At 38.4% G+C, this 12,271-nt stretch overlaps 1 protein-coding gene across 1 annotated transcript in view; it reads right to left on the bottom strand.

The window, feature by feature from the left end:
- LOC128639060 (urokinase plasminogen activator surface receptor-like) overlaps positions 1–12,271 on the bottom strand; it is a 53,582-nt gene that overhangs the window by 17,358 nt on the left and 23,953 nt on the right. Inside the window, exon 6 of the mRNA XM_053691203.1 lies at positions 12,045–12,173. Within this exon, the coding sequence (XP_053547178.1) occupies positions 12,045–12,173 (129 nt within the window). The remainder of the gene's footprint in view (positions 1–12,044; positions 12,174–12,271) is intronic.

Below are 12,271 nucleotides of genomic sequence, written 5' to 3'. Positions count from 1 at the left end.
AATGTAAAAATAGCCTTGGTCCCAAACGGACAGAAAATGGAAAAGTGCTGTGGTCATTAAGGGGTTAAAGGAACCTTCATTCGTCGTTAGTCCGTCGGAAGAAGAGGATGACTCCACGTCGGATGGATAGAAGATGGCTCCGCTCCGGAAGGATGAAGATAGAAGATGCCACCTGGATGAAGATGTCTGCCGGTCCGGATGTCCTCTTCTGTTCCATCGGTGGCCGGCTGGCTGCAGACGGCTCAAGGTAGGGTGATCTTCAATGGGGTAGTGTTAGGTTTTTTAAGGGGGGATTGGGTGGGTTTTAGAGTAGGGGTGTGTGGGTGGTGGGTTGTAATGTTGGGGGGATTGTATTTTTTTTTTACAGGTAAAAGAGCTGATTACTGGATACACAATGTATTTCCGGGCTACACAGGGCAGGAGGTCAATCAGGCACCAAAGTTGAAGAAGACGTAAGTATCAAACAAAGAGAATCCTTTGAGGCTTCATTTAAAAAGTAACAGTATTTATTGGGACAACATTAAAAACAAGTATTCAGAGCAAAGCGCTCCCTTTAGCATGAGGTCAGGGTCACAGCAAAGCAAACCGCAGAATAAGAAAGTTTCCTTCTTTTCTTGTAACAGATGCGGAGTTCATCAAAAAATGGAATAAGATATTAGATGACTGTTCATTTGCTCTGATGGAACTTTTAATTTCCTATAAGAAACAGCAGAGACTTGAATCCATTAAACATATTGAAAGTTTACAAGTAGATTTACAAAAATTTCAAACTGATAGAGAATTTATATCCTATGATAAGAAATTTGAGGATAACATGGCTAAATTTACCAAGGAATTATGGGAATTTAAAAAACAAAAGCTATCAAGAGATAAAAGGGATTACGAATTTAATAAAGTGTATAAGTGGCAGAGTTCAGGGAGGTATCCACATCATCAGAATCAGTCTAATAAAAATAAAAATAAAACAGATACACTATCTAAGAAAATTGTGAAAAAAGTGCATTTTGCAGAAACTGATTATGATGTGGATACCTCAGATCATGACACAAATGAGGAAATAGTGGATATCTCAGGAATGTCAGCCTTAGATATACCGATTCAAGAGGAGGTAACTGTGCCAAAAAACGAGTGGCGCACGGATGCAAAGCAAAAAAGAAAAAAACCAGAAGGGGCAGTAGGGGGAGAGGCAAAAACAAGAGGAGGAAGAACCAGATACCAGACACGAACAGAGACCAAGAAATATATATAAATAATGTAGTCAATTTGTCTAAGCATCAGTTAACAGCAGCAGAAAGAGAGGTGCTTAGTCTAGGACTCGGATACACGCCCACTGCACATTTTGACCTGTTCGGCACCATCCACGATGTAAATAAATTTGTAAGAAAATTAACTCTCAAACAACATTTTGCAGGGCAGGTGGATGGTGCCGACCAGGAGGGTGTAACAATGGTGCATAAATATAACCCTAACAAAGATTATTTATCTTTTAGTGAACAGTGCCTGGTATTGGACCTTACTTCCATGCTTGAAGAGAATTCAGATATAGAAACACAAAATACAGTCCTTAGTTTTAGGCCTAGTATGCAAAAAAGTATCTTTTACCCAATTAACAGCAGAAGTAAAAGCATTGATATATTTCAACGTACAGTAGAACAGAAGCTAAAAAACTTATCTGACAACTTAGGTACAAAAAAAGGATACAAACAACACCTGTCACATAACCTAACAGTAGAACAGAGAAGAGCCCTAGATACATTAAAATCTAACAATAATATTGTAATTAAAGAATCAGATAAGGGCGGTAACGTTGTTATTATGGACCATAAATACTATGTGACAGAGGCACTACGCCAATTAAATGATGAGGAGGTGTATACCAAACTCACATTCAATCCAACTATGAAATTTAAAACTAAACTAAAAGATATCCTAGAACTAGGCAAACAGGCAGGAGCTTTTAAGGAAGGATACTTTGACACATTGCTTCCACAAGCCCCCCTTACCCCAATTTTCTACTTTGTCCCAAAATTGCACAAAGATAGTGAATGTCCCCCAGGTAGACCCATTATATCTGGGGTGGGCTCCCTCCTTGAACCACTATCAGAACTGGTTGACTCATTTCTTCAACCACTGGTACTCAATCTCATGAGTTATATTAAGGACTCCACACAAGTCCTTAATAGTGTAAGTGAATTAAAGTGGAAGGAGTCTTTTTATTTCCTGACAATTGATGTCACCTCTTTGTACACCTCCATTCCACACCACCTAGGTCTGGCCGCCATTACTTATTTTTTAAATAAATTTTCTAACTATAGCAAGGATGTTATTTATTTTTTGTTAACAGCTATAGAATTTTTATTAGAACACAATTTTTTCCTTTTTGACGGGAGCTGCTATCTCCAGAGGCGTGGCACGGCCATGGGGGCTAAATTTGCCCCCTCCTATGCCAAACTTTTTATGGGTTGGTGGGAGGCCTGCCACGTCTATGGAGATGACAACCCTTTCAAACAGTATTTTGTCTATTATGGCCGCTATATCGACGACCTGTTGGTGGTGTGGAATGGAGATGAAATCTCAATTGAACGTTTTCTTAGACATATTAATTTAAATCCTATGAATCTAAAATTTACGGCAGAATTTGATAAAAATACCATTACATTTCTGGACCTAGAATTGGTGGTAGATTTCAATACTAACAAGGTAAATACATCAGTCTACAGAAAACCCACAGGTGGGAATACCATACTTAACTTAAGGTCATGCCATCCCTACCATGTAAAAAAAGCTATACCTAAAGGGCAATACATAAGAACTAAGCGTATCTGTTCTGATAAAACAAATTATGAAAACCAATGTAAAATTCTGGAACAGAGATTACACGATAGGGGGTACCCAGAAAGTATATTACAAAACACAAAACAAGTTGTAGATCAAATACCCAGGGAAAATCTTTTAAAGTATAAAAGAAAAAAATCAAAGGTATAATGATAAGCAAAACAACCAAATAGTGTTTAGTACTCCCTACAGTCTTGAATTTAACAAAATCTGTAATATCATCAAAGAAAGTCTGCCAATTTTGGCAGTAGACTCAGGTTTGGAGAAAGTGGCCAGTGGAGGATGTAGATTTGTAGCAAGAAAAGGCAAAACTATAGGAAACATGATTGCTCCTTCTGAACTTCCAAGCATACACAACCAAACTTGGCTTCCAACAAAACTTGGGTTCTACAAATGTAAAGCACAAAGATGCAAAACTTGCAGCCATGTAAAGGAAGGACAAAAATTCACATCTACCGTTACTGGTTTTGAATATAATATTAGATTCAAACTAAATTGCAAATCAACCCATGTTATTTACCTCTTGACCTGTAGGGGGTGCCAGATTCAGTATGTTGGTAGAACCAAACGTTTACTGAAGAACAGAGCACTAGAACATATAAGAGACATTGAGGATCCAGATGTAAATACCCCAGTCTCAAGGCATTTTAAAAGCATGCACCAAAGTGATGCTACATTAATGTCTATTCAGGCTATTGACCACGTCCCCAAACACAGACGAGGGGGGGACAGGGAGTACAAATTGAGCTATAAGGAAGCAAAATGGATCTTCCTATTAAATACCAGACATCCTAAGGGTATTAACAAGGAAAGTGATGTTAATTTATTTATTTAAACATCTCCCCCATTCTGATACATGTAATTATTGCATATAACCCCTTCTGGTTCCTAATATCAATCGTTCCTTAAAGATGTTTAAAACATATATTTAAAAAAAAAAAGACACACATATTCAATACTGAAAACCTAAAGTTTATCACAACACTGTTGTTTAAATTAAGTGCCTATAAGTATTTAAGCTTAAAATTATAATTTTTCTAAATTAAAAGTAGCACTAGAATTATAGGTCCTTGTTATTCCCACTCTAACAAAAATGAGTTCTGTGTACCTTGCAGTGAGTAGCATAGACAGGAAAGGGTTAACCTTATTGTTCTTAATTATGTAAGGTCCCTTTAAATAGAGGCCAAAGACACAGCACACATACAGCAGTGATCAAGCGTGTCTCTACACGCGAAACATGTCTGCGGTTTGCTTTGCTGTGACCCTGACCTCATGCTAAAGGGAGCACTTTGCTCTGAATACTTGTTTTTAATGTTGTCCCAATAAATACTGTTACTTTTTAAATGAAGCCTCAAAGGATTCTCTTTGTTTGATACTTACGTCTTCTTCAACTTTGGTGCCTGATTGACCTCCTGCCCTGTGTAGCCCGGAAATACATTGTGTATCCAGTACTTGCTCTGTGCGCCGGAAAACGGAGGCGCGTTTGTCTGGGCTCCAGGAACGTCGGTCTCTGAGAAAGAAGGAACCAGTGCCCGCTGAAGATTTACGCTACCGGTAAGCACGAGCCCCAAAGGTCGGTAAGCGCCACTTCTCTTTTGTTTGTTTTTTTAAAAGAGCTGATTACTTTGGGGCAATGCCCCGCAAAAAGCCCTTTTAAGGGCTGGTAAAAGAGCTGATTACTTTGTAATTTAGTTTAGGGTAGGGAATTTTATTATTTTGGGAGCTTTTTTATTTTATTAGAGGGCTTAGATTAGGTGTAATTAGATTAAAATTCTTGTAATATTTTTTTAATTTTTTGTAATTTAGTGTTTGTTTTTTTGTATTATAGTTTAGTTTATTTAATTGTGTTTTAGTTTAGATAATTGTAGTTAATTTATTTAATTAATTTATTGATAGTGTAGTGTTAGGTATATTTGTAACTTAGGTTAGGATTTATTTTACAGGTAATTTTGTAATTATTTTAACTAGGTTGCTATTAAATAGTTAATAACTATTTAATAGCTATTGTACCTAGTTAAAATAAATACAAAGTTGCCGGTAAAATAAATATAAATCCTAAAATAGCTACAATGTAACTCTTAGTTATATTGTAGCTATATTAGGGTTTATTTTATAGGTAAGTATTTAGTTTTAAATAGGATTAATTTATTTAATGATAGTAATTTTAGTTAGTTTTATTTAAATTATATTTAATTTAGGGGGGTGTTAAAAAGTAGAATTTAGTGATGTAAGCTTCGATCCGCCGGACTCAGTCCGACACAGATCGATTCTTACGTCACTGCAGATATTCCGCACACAAGTTCGGCACAATCTGACTACTTTTGCTAGTTATCAAAAAACTAGCAGGTACGCTCGGCACTTTTCTGGCCCAGCGTACCTGGCTTTCAAACCGCCACCTTGGAGGCGGCGGATCCCATAGGAATCAATGGGAGTCTGACCATAGCGAAAGTTCATGTTCGCTGCTGCCCGACATCCCATTGATTCCTATGGGAGCTGTCTACACCTAACACCCTAGCATGTACCCCGAGTCTAAACACCCCTAATCTGTCCCCCCCTACACCGCCGCAACTAAATAAATGTATTACCCCCTAAACCGCCGCTCCCGGACCCTGCCGCATCCTACATTATACATATTAACCCCTAATCTGTCCCCCCCTATACCGCCGCAACTAAATAAAGTTATTAACCCCTAAACCGCCGCTCCCGGACACCGCCTCCACCTATATTAAACTTATTAACCTCTAATCTGCCCCCCCTACACCGTCGCCACCTATAATAAATGTATTAACCCCTATCCTGCTCCCCCCTACACCATCGCCACCTATAATAAATTTATTAATAATTACATTGTAGCTATCTTAGGATTTATTTTTATTTTACAGGTAACTTTGTATTTATTTTAGCTAGTTAGAATAGTTATTAAATAGTTATTAACTATTTAATAACTACCTAGCTAAAAGAAATACAAAATTACCTGTAAAATAAATCCTAACCTAAGTTACAATTAAACCTAACACTACACTATCATTAAATTAATTAAATAAATTAGCTACATATAACTACAATTAAATACAAATAAATAAACTAACTAAAGTACAAAAAATAAAGAAAGCTAAGTTACAAAAAATAAAAAAATAAGTTACAAACATTTCAAAAATATTACAACAATTTTAAGCTACTTCCACCTAATCTAAGCCCCCTAATAAAATAACAAATCCCCCCAAAATAAAAAAAATGCCCTACCCTATTCTAAATTACGAAAGTTAACAGCTCTATTACCTTACCAGTCCTTAAAAGGGCCTTTTGCGGGACATGCCCCAAAGAAAACAGCTCTTTTGCCTGTAAAATAAAAATACAACCCCCCCAACATTAAAACCCACCACCCACACACCCCTACTCTAACTCAAACCGCCCTTAAATAAACCTAACACTACCCCCCTGAAGATCATCCTACCTTTAGCCGTCTTCAGCCAGCCGACCACCGGTGGAACCGAAGAGGACATCCGGAGCGGCAGAAGTCATCATCCAAGGGGCGCTGAAGAAGTCTTCCATCCGATCGAAGTCATCATCCAGGTGGCGTCTTCAATCTTCATCCATCCGGAGCGGAGCCATCTTCAGACGAGCCTACGCGGAGCCATCTTGTTCCACCGACGACTGAACGATGAATGACGGTTCCTTTAAGTGACGTCATCCAAGATGGCATCCCTCGAATTCCGATTGGCTGATAGGATTCTATCAGCCAATCGGAATTAAGGTAGGAAAAATCTGATTGGTTGATCCAATCAGCCAATCAGATTGAGCTCGCATTCTATTGGCTGATCGGGACAGCCAATAGAATGCAAGCTCAATCTGATTGGCTGATTGGATCAGCCAATCGGATTGAACTTCAATCTGATTGGCTGATTGGATCAGCCAATCAGATTTTTCCTACCTTAATTCCGATTGGCTGATAGAATCCTATCAGCCAATCGGAATTCGAGAGACGCCATCTTGGATGACGTCACTTAAAGGAACCGTCATTCGTCGTTCAGTCGTCGGTGGAAGATGGCTCCGCGTAGGCTTGTCTGAAGATGGCTCCGCTCCGCTCCGGATGGATGAAGATTGAAGACGCCGCCTGGATGATGACTTCAATCGGATGGAAGACTTCTTCAGCGCCCCTTGGATGATGACTTCAGTCGGATGGAAGACTTCTTCAGCGCCCCTTGGATGATGACTTCTGCCGCTCCGGATCTCCTCTTCGGTTCCATCGGTGGTCGGCTGGCTGAAGACGGCTAAAGGTAGGATGATCTTCAGGGGGGTAGTGTTAGGTTTATTTAAGGGGGGTTTGGGTTAGAGTAGGGGTATGTGGGTGGTGGGTTTTATTGTTGGGGGGGTTGTATTTTTATTTTACAGGCAAAAGAGCTGTTTTCTTTGGGGCATGCCCCGCAAAAGGCCCTTTTAAGGGCTGGTAAGGTAATTGAGCTGTTAACTTTTTAATGTAGAATAGGGTAGGGCATTTTTTTTATTTTGGGGGATTTGTTATTTTATTAGGGGGCTTAGATTAGGTGTAAGTAGCTTAAAATTGTTGTAATATTTTTGAAATGTTTGTAACTTATTTTTTTTATTTTTTGTAACTTAGCTTTCTATCACCTAGATTTAGAGTTCTGCGTTAGCCGTCAAAACCAAACCAGCGTTAGGGGGTCCTAACGCTGGTTTTGGCTGCCCGCTGGTATTTAGAGTCACTTTTCCATACCGCAGATCCCCTTACGCCAATTGCGTAGCCTATCTTTTCAATGGGATCTTTCTAACGCCGGTATTTAGAGTCTTGGCTGAAGTGAGCGTTAGAAATCTAACGACAAAACTTCAGCCGCAGAGAAAAGCCAGGAGTTAAGAGCTTTCTGGGCTAACGCCGGTTCATAAAGCTCTTAACTACTGTGCTCTAAAGTACACTAACACCCATAAACTACCTATGTACCCTTAAACCGAGGCCCCCCACATCGCCGCCACTCTAATAAAAAAATGTAACCCCTAATCTGCCGACCGCACACCGCTGCAACCTACGTTATCCCTATGTACCCCTAATCTGCTGCTCCTAACACCGCCGACTCCTACATAATATTTATTAACCCCTAATATGCCCCCCCCCAACGTTGCCGCTACCTTACCTACAATTATTAACCCCTAATCTGCCGACCGGACCTCACCGCTACTCTAATAAATGTATTAACCCCTAAAGCAAAGTCTAACCCTAACCCTAACACCCCCCTAAGTTAAATATAATTTTTATCTAACGAAATAAATCTTATTAAATAAATTAATCCTATTTAAAGCTAAATACTTACCTGTAAAATAAACCGTAATATAGCTACAATATAAATAATAATTATATTGTAGCTATTTTAGGATTTATATTTATTTTACAGGCAACTTTGTATTTATTTTAACTAGGTACAATAGCTATTAAATAGTTAATAACTTTTTAATAGCTACCTAGTGAAAATAATTACAAAAGTACCTGTAAAATAAATCCTAACCTAAGTTACAATTAAACCTAACACTACACTATCAATAAATTAATTAAATAAACTACATACAATTATCTACAATTAAACCTAACACTACACTATCAATAAATAAATTAAATACAAATACCTACAAATAAATACAAATAAATACACTAACTAAAGTACAAAAAATAAAAAAAGAACTAAGTTACAAAAAATAAAAAAATAATTTACAAACATTATAAAAATATTACAACAATTTTAAGCTAATTACACCTACTCTAAGCCCCCTAATAAAATAACAAAGCCCCCAAAATAAAAAAATGCCCTACCCTATTCTAAAATAAAAATTGAAAAGCTCTTTTACCTTACCAGCCCTTAAAAGGGCCTTTAGAGGGGCATGCATGCTATTTTGCCTGTAAAAAAACATACAATACCCCCCAACATTACAACCCACCACCCACATACCCCTAATCTAACCCAAACCCCCCTTAAATAAACCTAACACTAAGCCCCTGAAGATCTTCCTACCTTGTCTTCACCACGCCGGGTATCACCGATCCGTCCAGAAGAGGGTCCGAAGACTTCCTCCTATCCGGGGCTGAAGAGGTCCATCATCCAGGTGAAGTCTTTATCCAAGCGGGGGCTGAAGAGGTCCATCATCCGGCTGAAGTCTTCATCCAAGCGGGGGCTGAAGAGGTCCATCATCCGGCTGAAGTCTTCTATCAAGCGGCATCTTCAATCTTCTTTCTTCCGGCTCCATCTTCATCCCGCCGACGCGGAACATCCATCCTGGCCGACGACTTCCCGACGAATGACGGTTCCTTTAAGGGACCTCATCCAAGATGGCGTGCCTCGAATTCCGATTGGCTGATAGGATTCTATCAGCCAATCGGAATTAAGGTAGGAAAATTCTGATTGGCTGATGGAATCAGCCAATAAGATTCAAGTTCAATCCGATTGGCTGATCCAATCAGCCAATCAGATTGAGCTTGCATTCTATTGGCTGATCGGAACAGCCAATAGAATGCGAGCTCAATCTGATTGTAACTTAGGTTAGGATTTATTTTACAGGTAATTTTGTATTTCTTTTAGCTAGGTAGTTATTAAATAGTTAATAAATATTTAATAACTATTCTAACTAGCTAAAATAAATACAAAGTTACCTGTAAAATAAAAATAAATCCTAAGATAGCTACAATGTAATTATTAATTACATTGTAGCTATCTTAGGGTTTATTTTACAGGTAAGTATTTAGTTTTAAATAGGATTAATTTAGTTAATAAGAGTTTTAATATTTAGATGTATTTAATTAATATTTAAGTTAGGGGGGTGTTAGGGTTAGGGTTAGACTTAGGTTTAGGGGTTAATAATTTTATTATAGTGGCGGCGGTGTAGGGGGGGCAGGATAGGGGTTAATAAATTTATTATAGGTGGCGGCGGTATAGGGGGGGCAGGATAGGGGTTAATAGATTTATTATAGGTGGCGGCGGTATAGGGGGGCAGGATAGGGGTTAATACATTTATTATAGGTGGCGGCGATATAGGGGGGCAGGATAGGGGTTACTAGTTATTATGTAGGTGGCGGCGGGCTCCAGGAGCGGCGGTTTAGGGGTTAATACATTTATTATAGTTGCGGCGGTGTCCGGGAGCGGCGGTTTAGGGGTTAATAACTTTAATTAGTTGCGGGGGGCTCTGGGGGCACCGGTATAGGGGGTAGAACAGTGTAGTTAATGTGAGTGCTTAGTGACAGCTTATCAATAAAGCTGTAAAAAAGCAGAAGAGCAGCGAGATCGGATGAGTGATAACTATCACAGTCCGCTGCTCATCGCCCCGCACTTGGTGCGCGGCTTTTTGACAGCTTTTTTGATAACTTTGGCAAGATTTTTCAGGTCCGCTGCAGCGATGGTAGGCGAGCTTAGGCGGGCGTATTGGGCCGGCGAAGGCAGGTAAGTAGACACGTTGATAACTAGAGGCCTTTATGTCAGTCATAGATTATAAAATATGGTACAGTGTGGTACCAGCAGTGGTATGATTAGGGAAATCCTGAAAACATTGCAGAATTAATTATACATTCTAGATAGACAAACAGTTGCTTCTCCACATTTAACTTTATTTGATGCTCTGTAAATAAAGACGTCTGAATCCAAACATAAATATTTGTTTACTTAAAGGGACACTGAACCCAAATTTTTTCTTTTGTGATTCAGATAGAGCCGGCAATTTTAAGCAACTTTCTAATTTACTCCTATTATCAAATTTTCTTCATTCTCTTGGCATCTTTATTTGAAAAGCAAGAATGTAAGTTTAGAAGCCTGCCCATTTTTGGGGAACAATCTAGGTTGTCCTTGCTGATTGGATAGCACCAATGAGCAAGTGCTGTCCATGGTTCTGAACCAACAATTTGCTGGCTCCTTAGCTTAGATGCCATCTTTTTCAAATAAAGATAGCAAAAGAACAAAGAAACATCGATAATAGGAGTAAATTAGAAAGTTGTTTAAAATTGCATGCTCTATTTGAATCACAAAAGAAGAATTTTGGGTTCAGTGTCCCTTTAAAGTCTATATAAACGTGTAAAATGGTCACATATGTTTTGAGAAATGGGGATTGGGGAACACTCAGTGGGTTGTGCCTATAAGAATGGTGCGAAGTTGTTCATTTCGTTTAGTCCAAATGGTTGGACTGAGTTAAGTAAAAATATCCATCTACTCTCGGCTCTCAATAGAGCTTGTTCTATATTTCCACCTCTTATTCCAAGATCTACTTTTTGTATCCCCCAGCATTTTAGGTCAGACTGCTTGGATTTATGGGTTTCTAAAAAGTGTCTAGCAACTGAGGTGATGGTTTTGCCTGCTTGTCTGTCTTTAACCGCATTTTTGATGTTTCTAAGATGTTCTTGCAATCTCACTCTAATTCTTCTAGTAGTCATACCTACATAGAATTTTTGGCAACTGCATTGTAATACATAGATAACTCTTTCAGTTATACAATTGATATATTCTTTTATATCATGTATCTTCCCAAAACGATCTGTTATGCTGGTAGTTTTTCTCATAAAGCTGCATGTGCTACAAGTGACACATTTATAAGAGCCATGTTTGAGCTTAGTGCATGTTTTGCTACCTTGTAGATGGCTAGGACTGATCATGTCCTTCAAATTATGAGCTCTTCTGTAGCCAACTTGTATTCTGTCACCCAGAATAGTTGAAAGTATGTGGTCAGAATTTTTTTCGGACTCTGGAGTGCTATTAGTGTACTCACTGCCAATACTTAGCTAGCGCTAGGTTTATTTGCAAAGTACAAGGTCTTCTGAAAAAAATAATATTTCCACATGTAACTTACATACAAGGACTGGACATTATGTTAAATTTAAATTGTGCAAAACTCTTTGAGAAGTTCAAGCAGAAGGGTGAGAAAGTCATTGGCAAAGAAAGGTTTAACAAAAAATACAGAGAAATATGAAGTCATCGTCTCTGACTTTGTAGCAGTGCTTAGAATGACAAGCAGGAGTGTGGCCTATCTGTTTTTTTTTACCTGTTAATGATATAATTACTTCTCTATAGCAAAGATAAAACTCTCTGTGGTCTACAAAATAGACATTTTAGCAGAACATTATCAGATATATCTCACAACTCAATCCTCTTTTGGAGCTCTGGACTTTGAAGAGCCTGAACTGTAGAGAGATGAAAGAAAAGACTTCTAATAAATATTGAAAGATAACTCACCTACGGCATCCATACAGTAGGTCATGCTTCCAGAACACTGCACAGTAGTGTTGACAACCTTACACTCTCCTTTACCGGTCTCATTACAAGCGTAGCACTGCAAGCCATTCAGATTGTCTTTCACAGAAACTATGAAGCAACAGAAGCATTATGTTAAATCACTGAATTAGTATATCTTTTAAAATTAGATAGTTTTGGTTGTCTCACAGTTAATAAACTGACTAAAT

This window comes from Bombina bombina, chromosome 8 (genome assembly GCF_027579735.1).
Source record: "Bombina bombina isolate aBomBom1 chromosome 8, aBomBom1.pri, whole genome shotgun sequence".
Lineage (NCBI taxonomy): Eukaryota > Metazoa > Chordata > Amphibia > Anura > Bombinatoridae > Bombina > Bombina bombina.
Note: the sequence above shows the minus strand (reverse complement) of the source record. Positions and strands in the feature narration are given on the sequence as shown.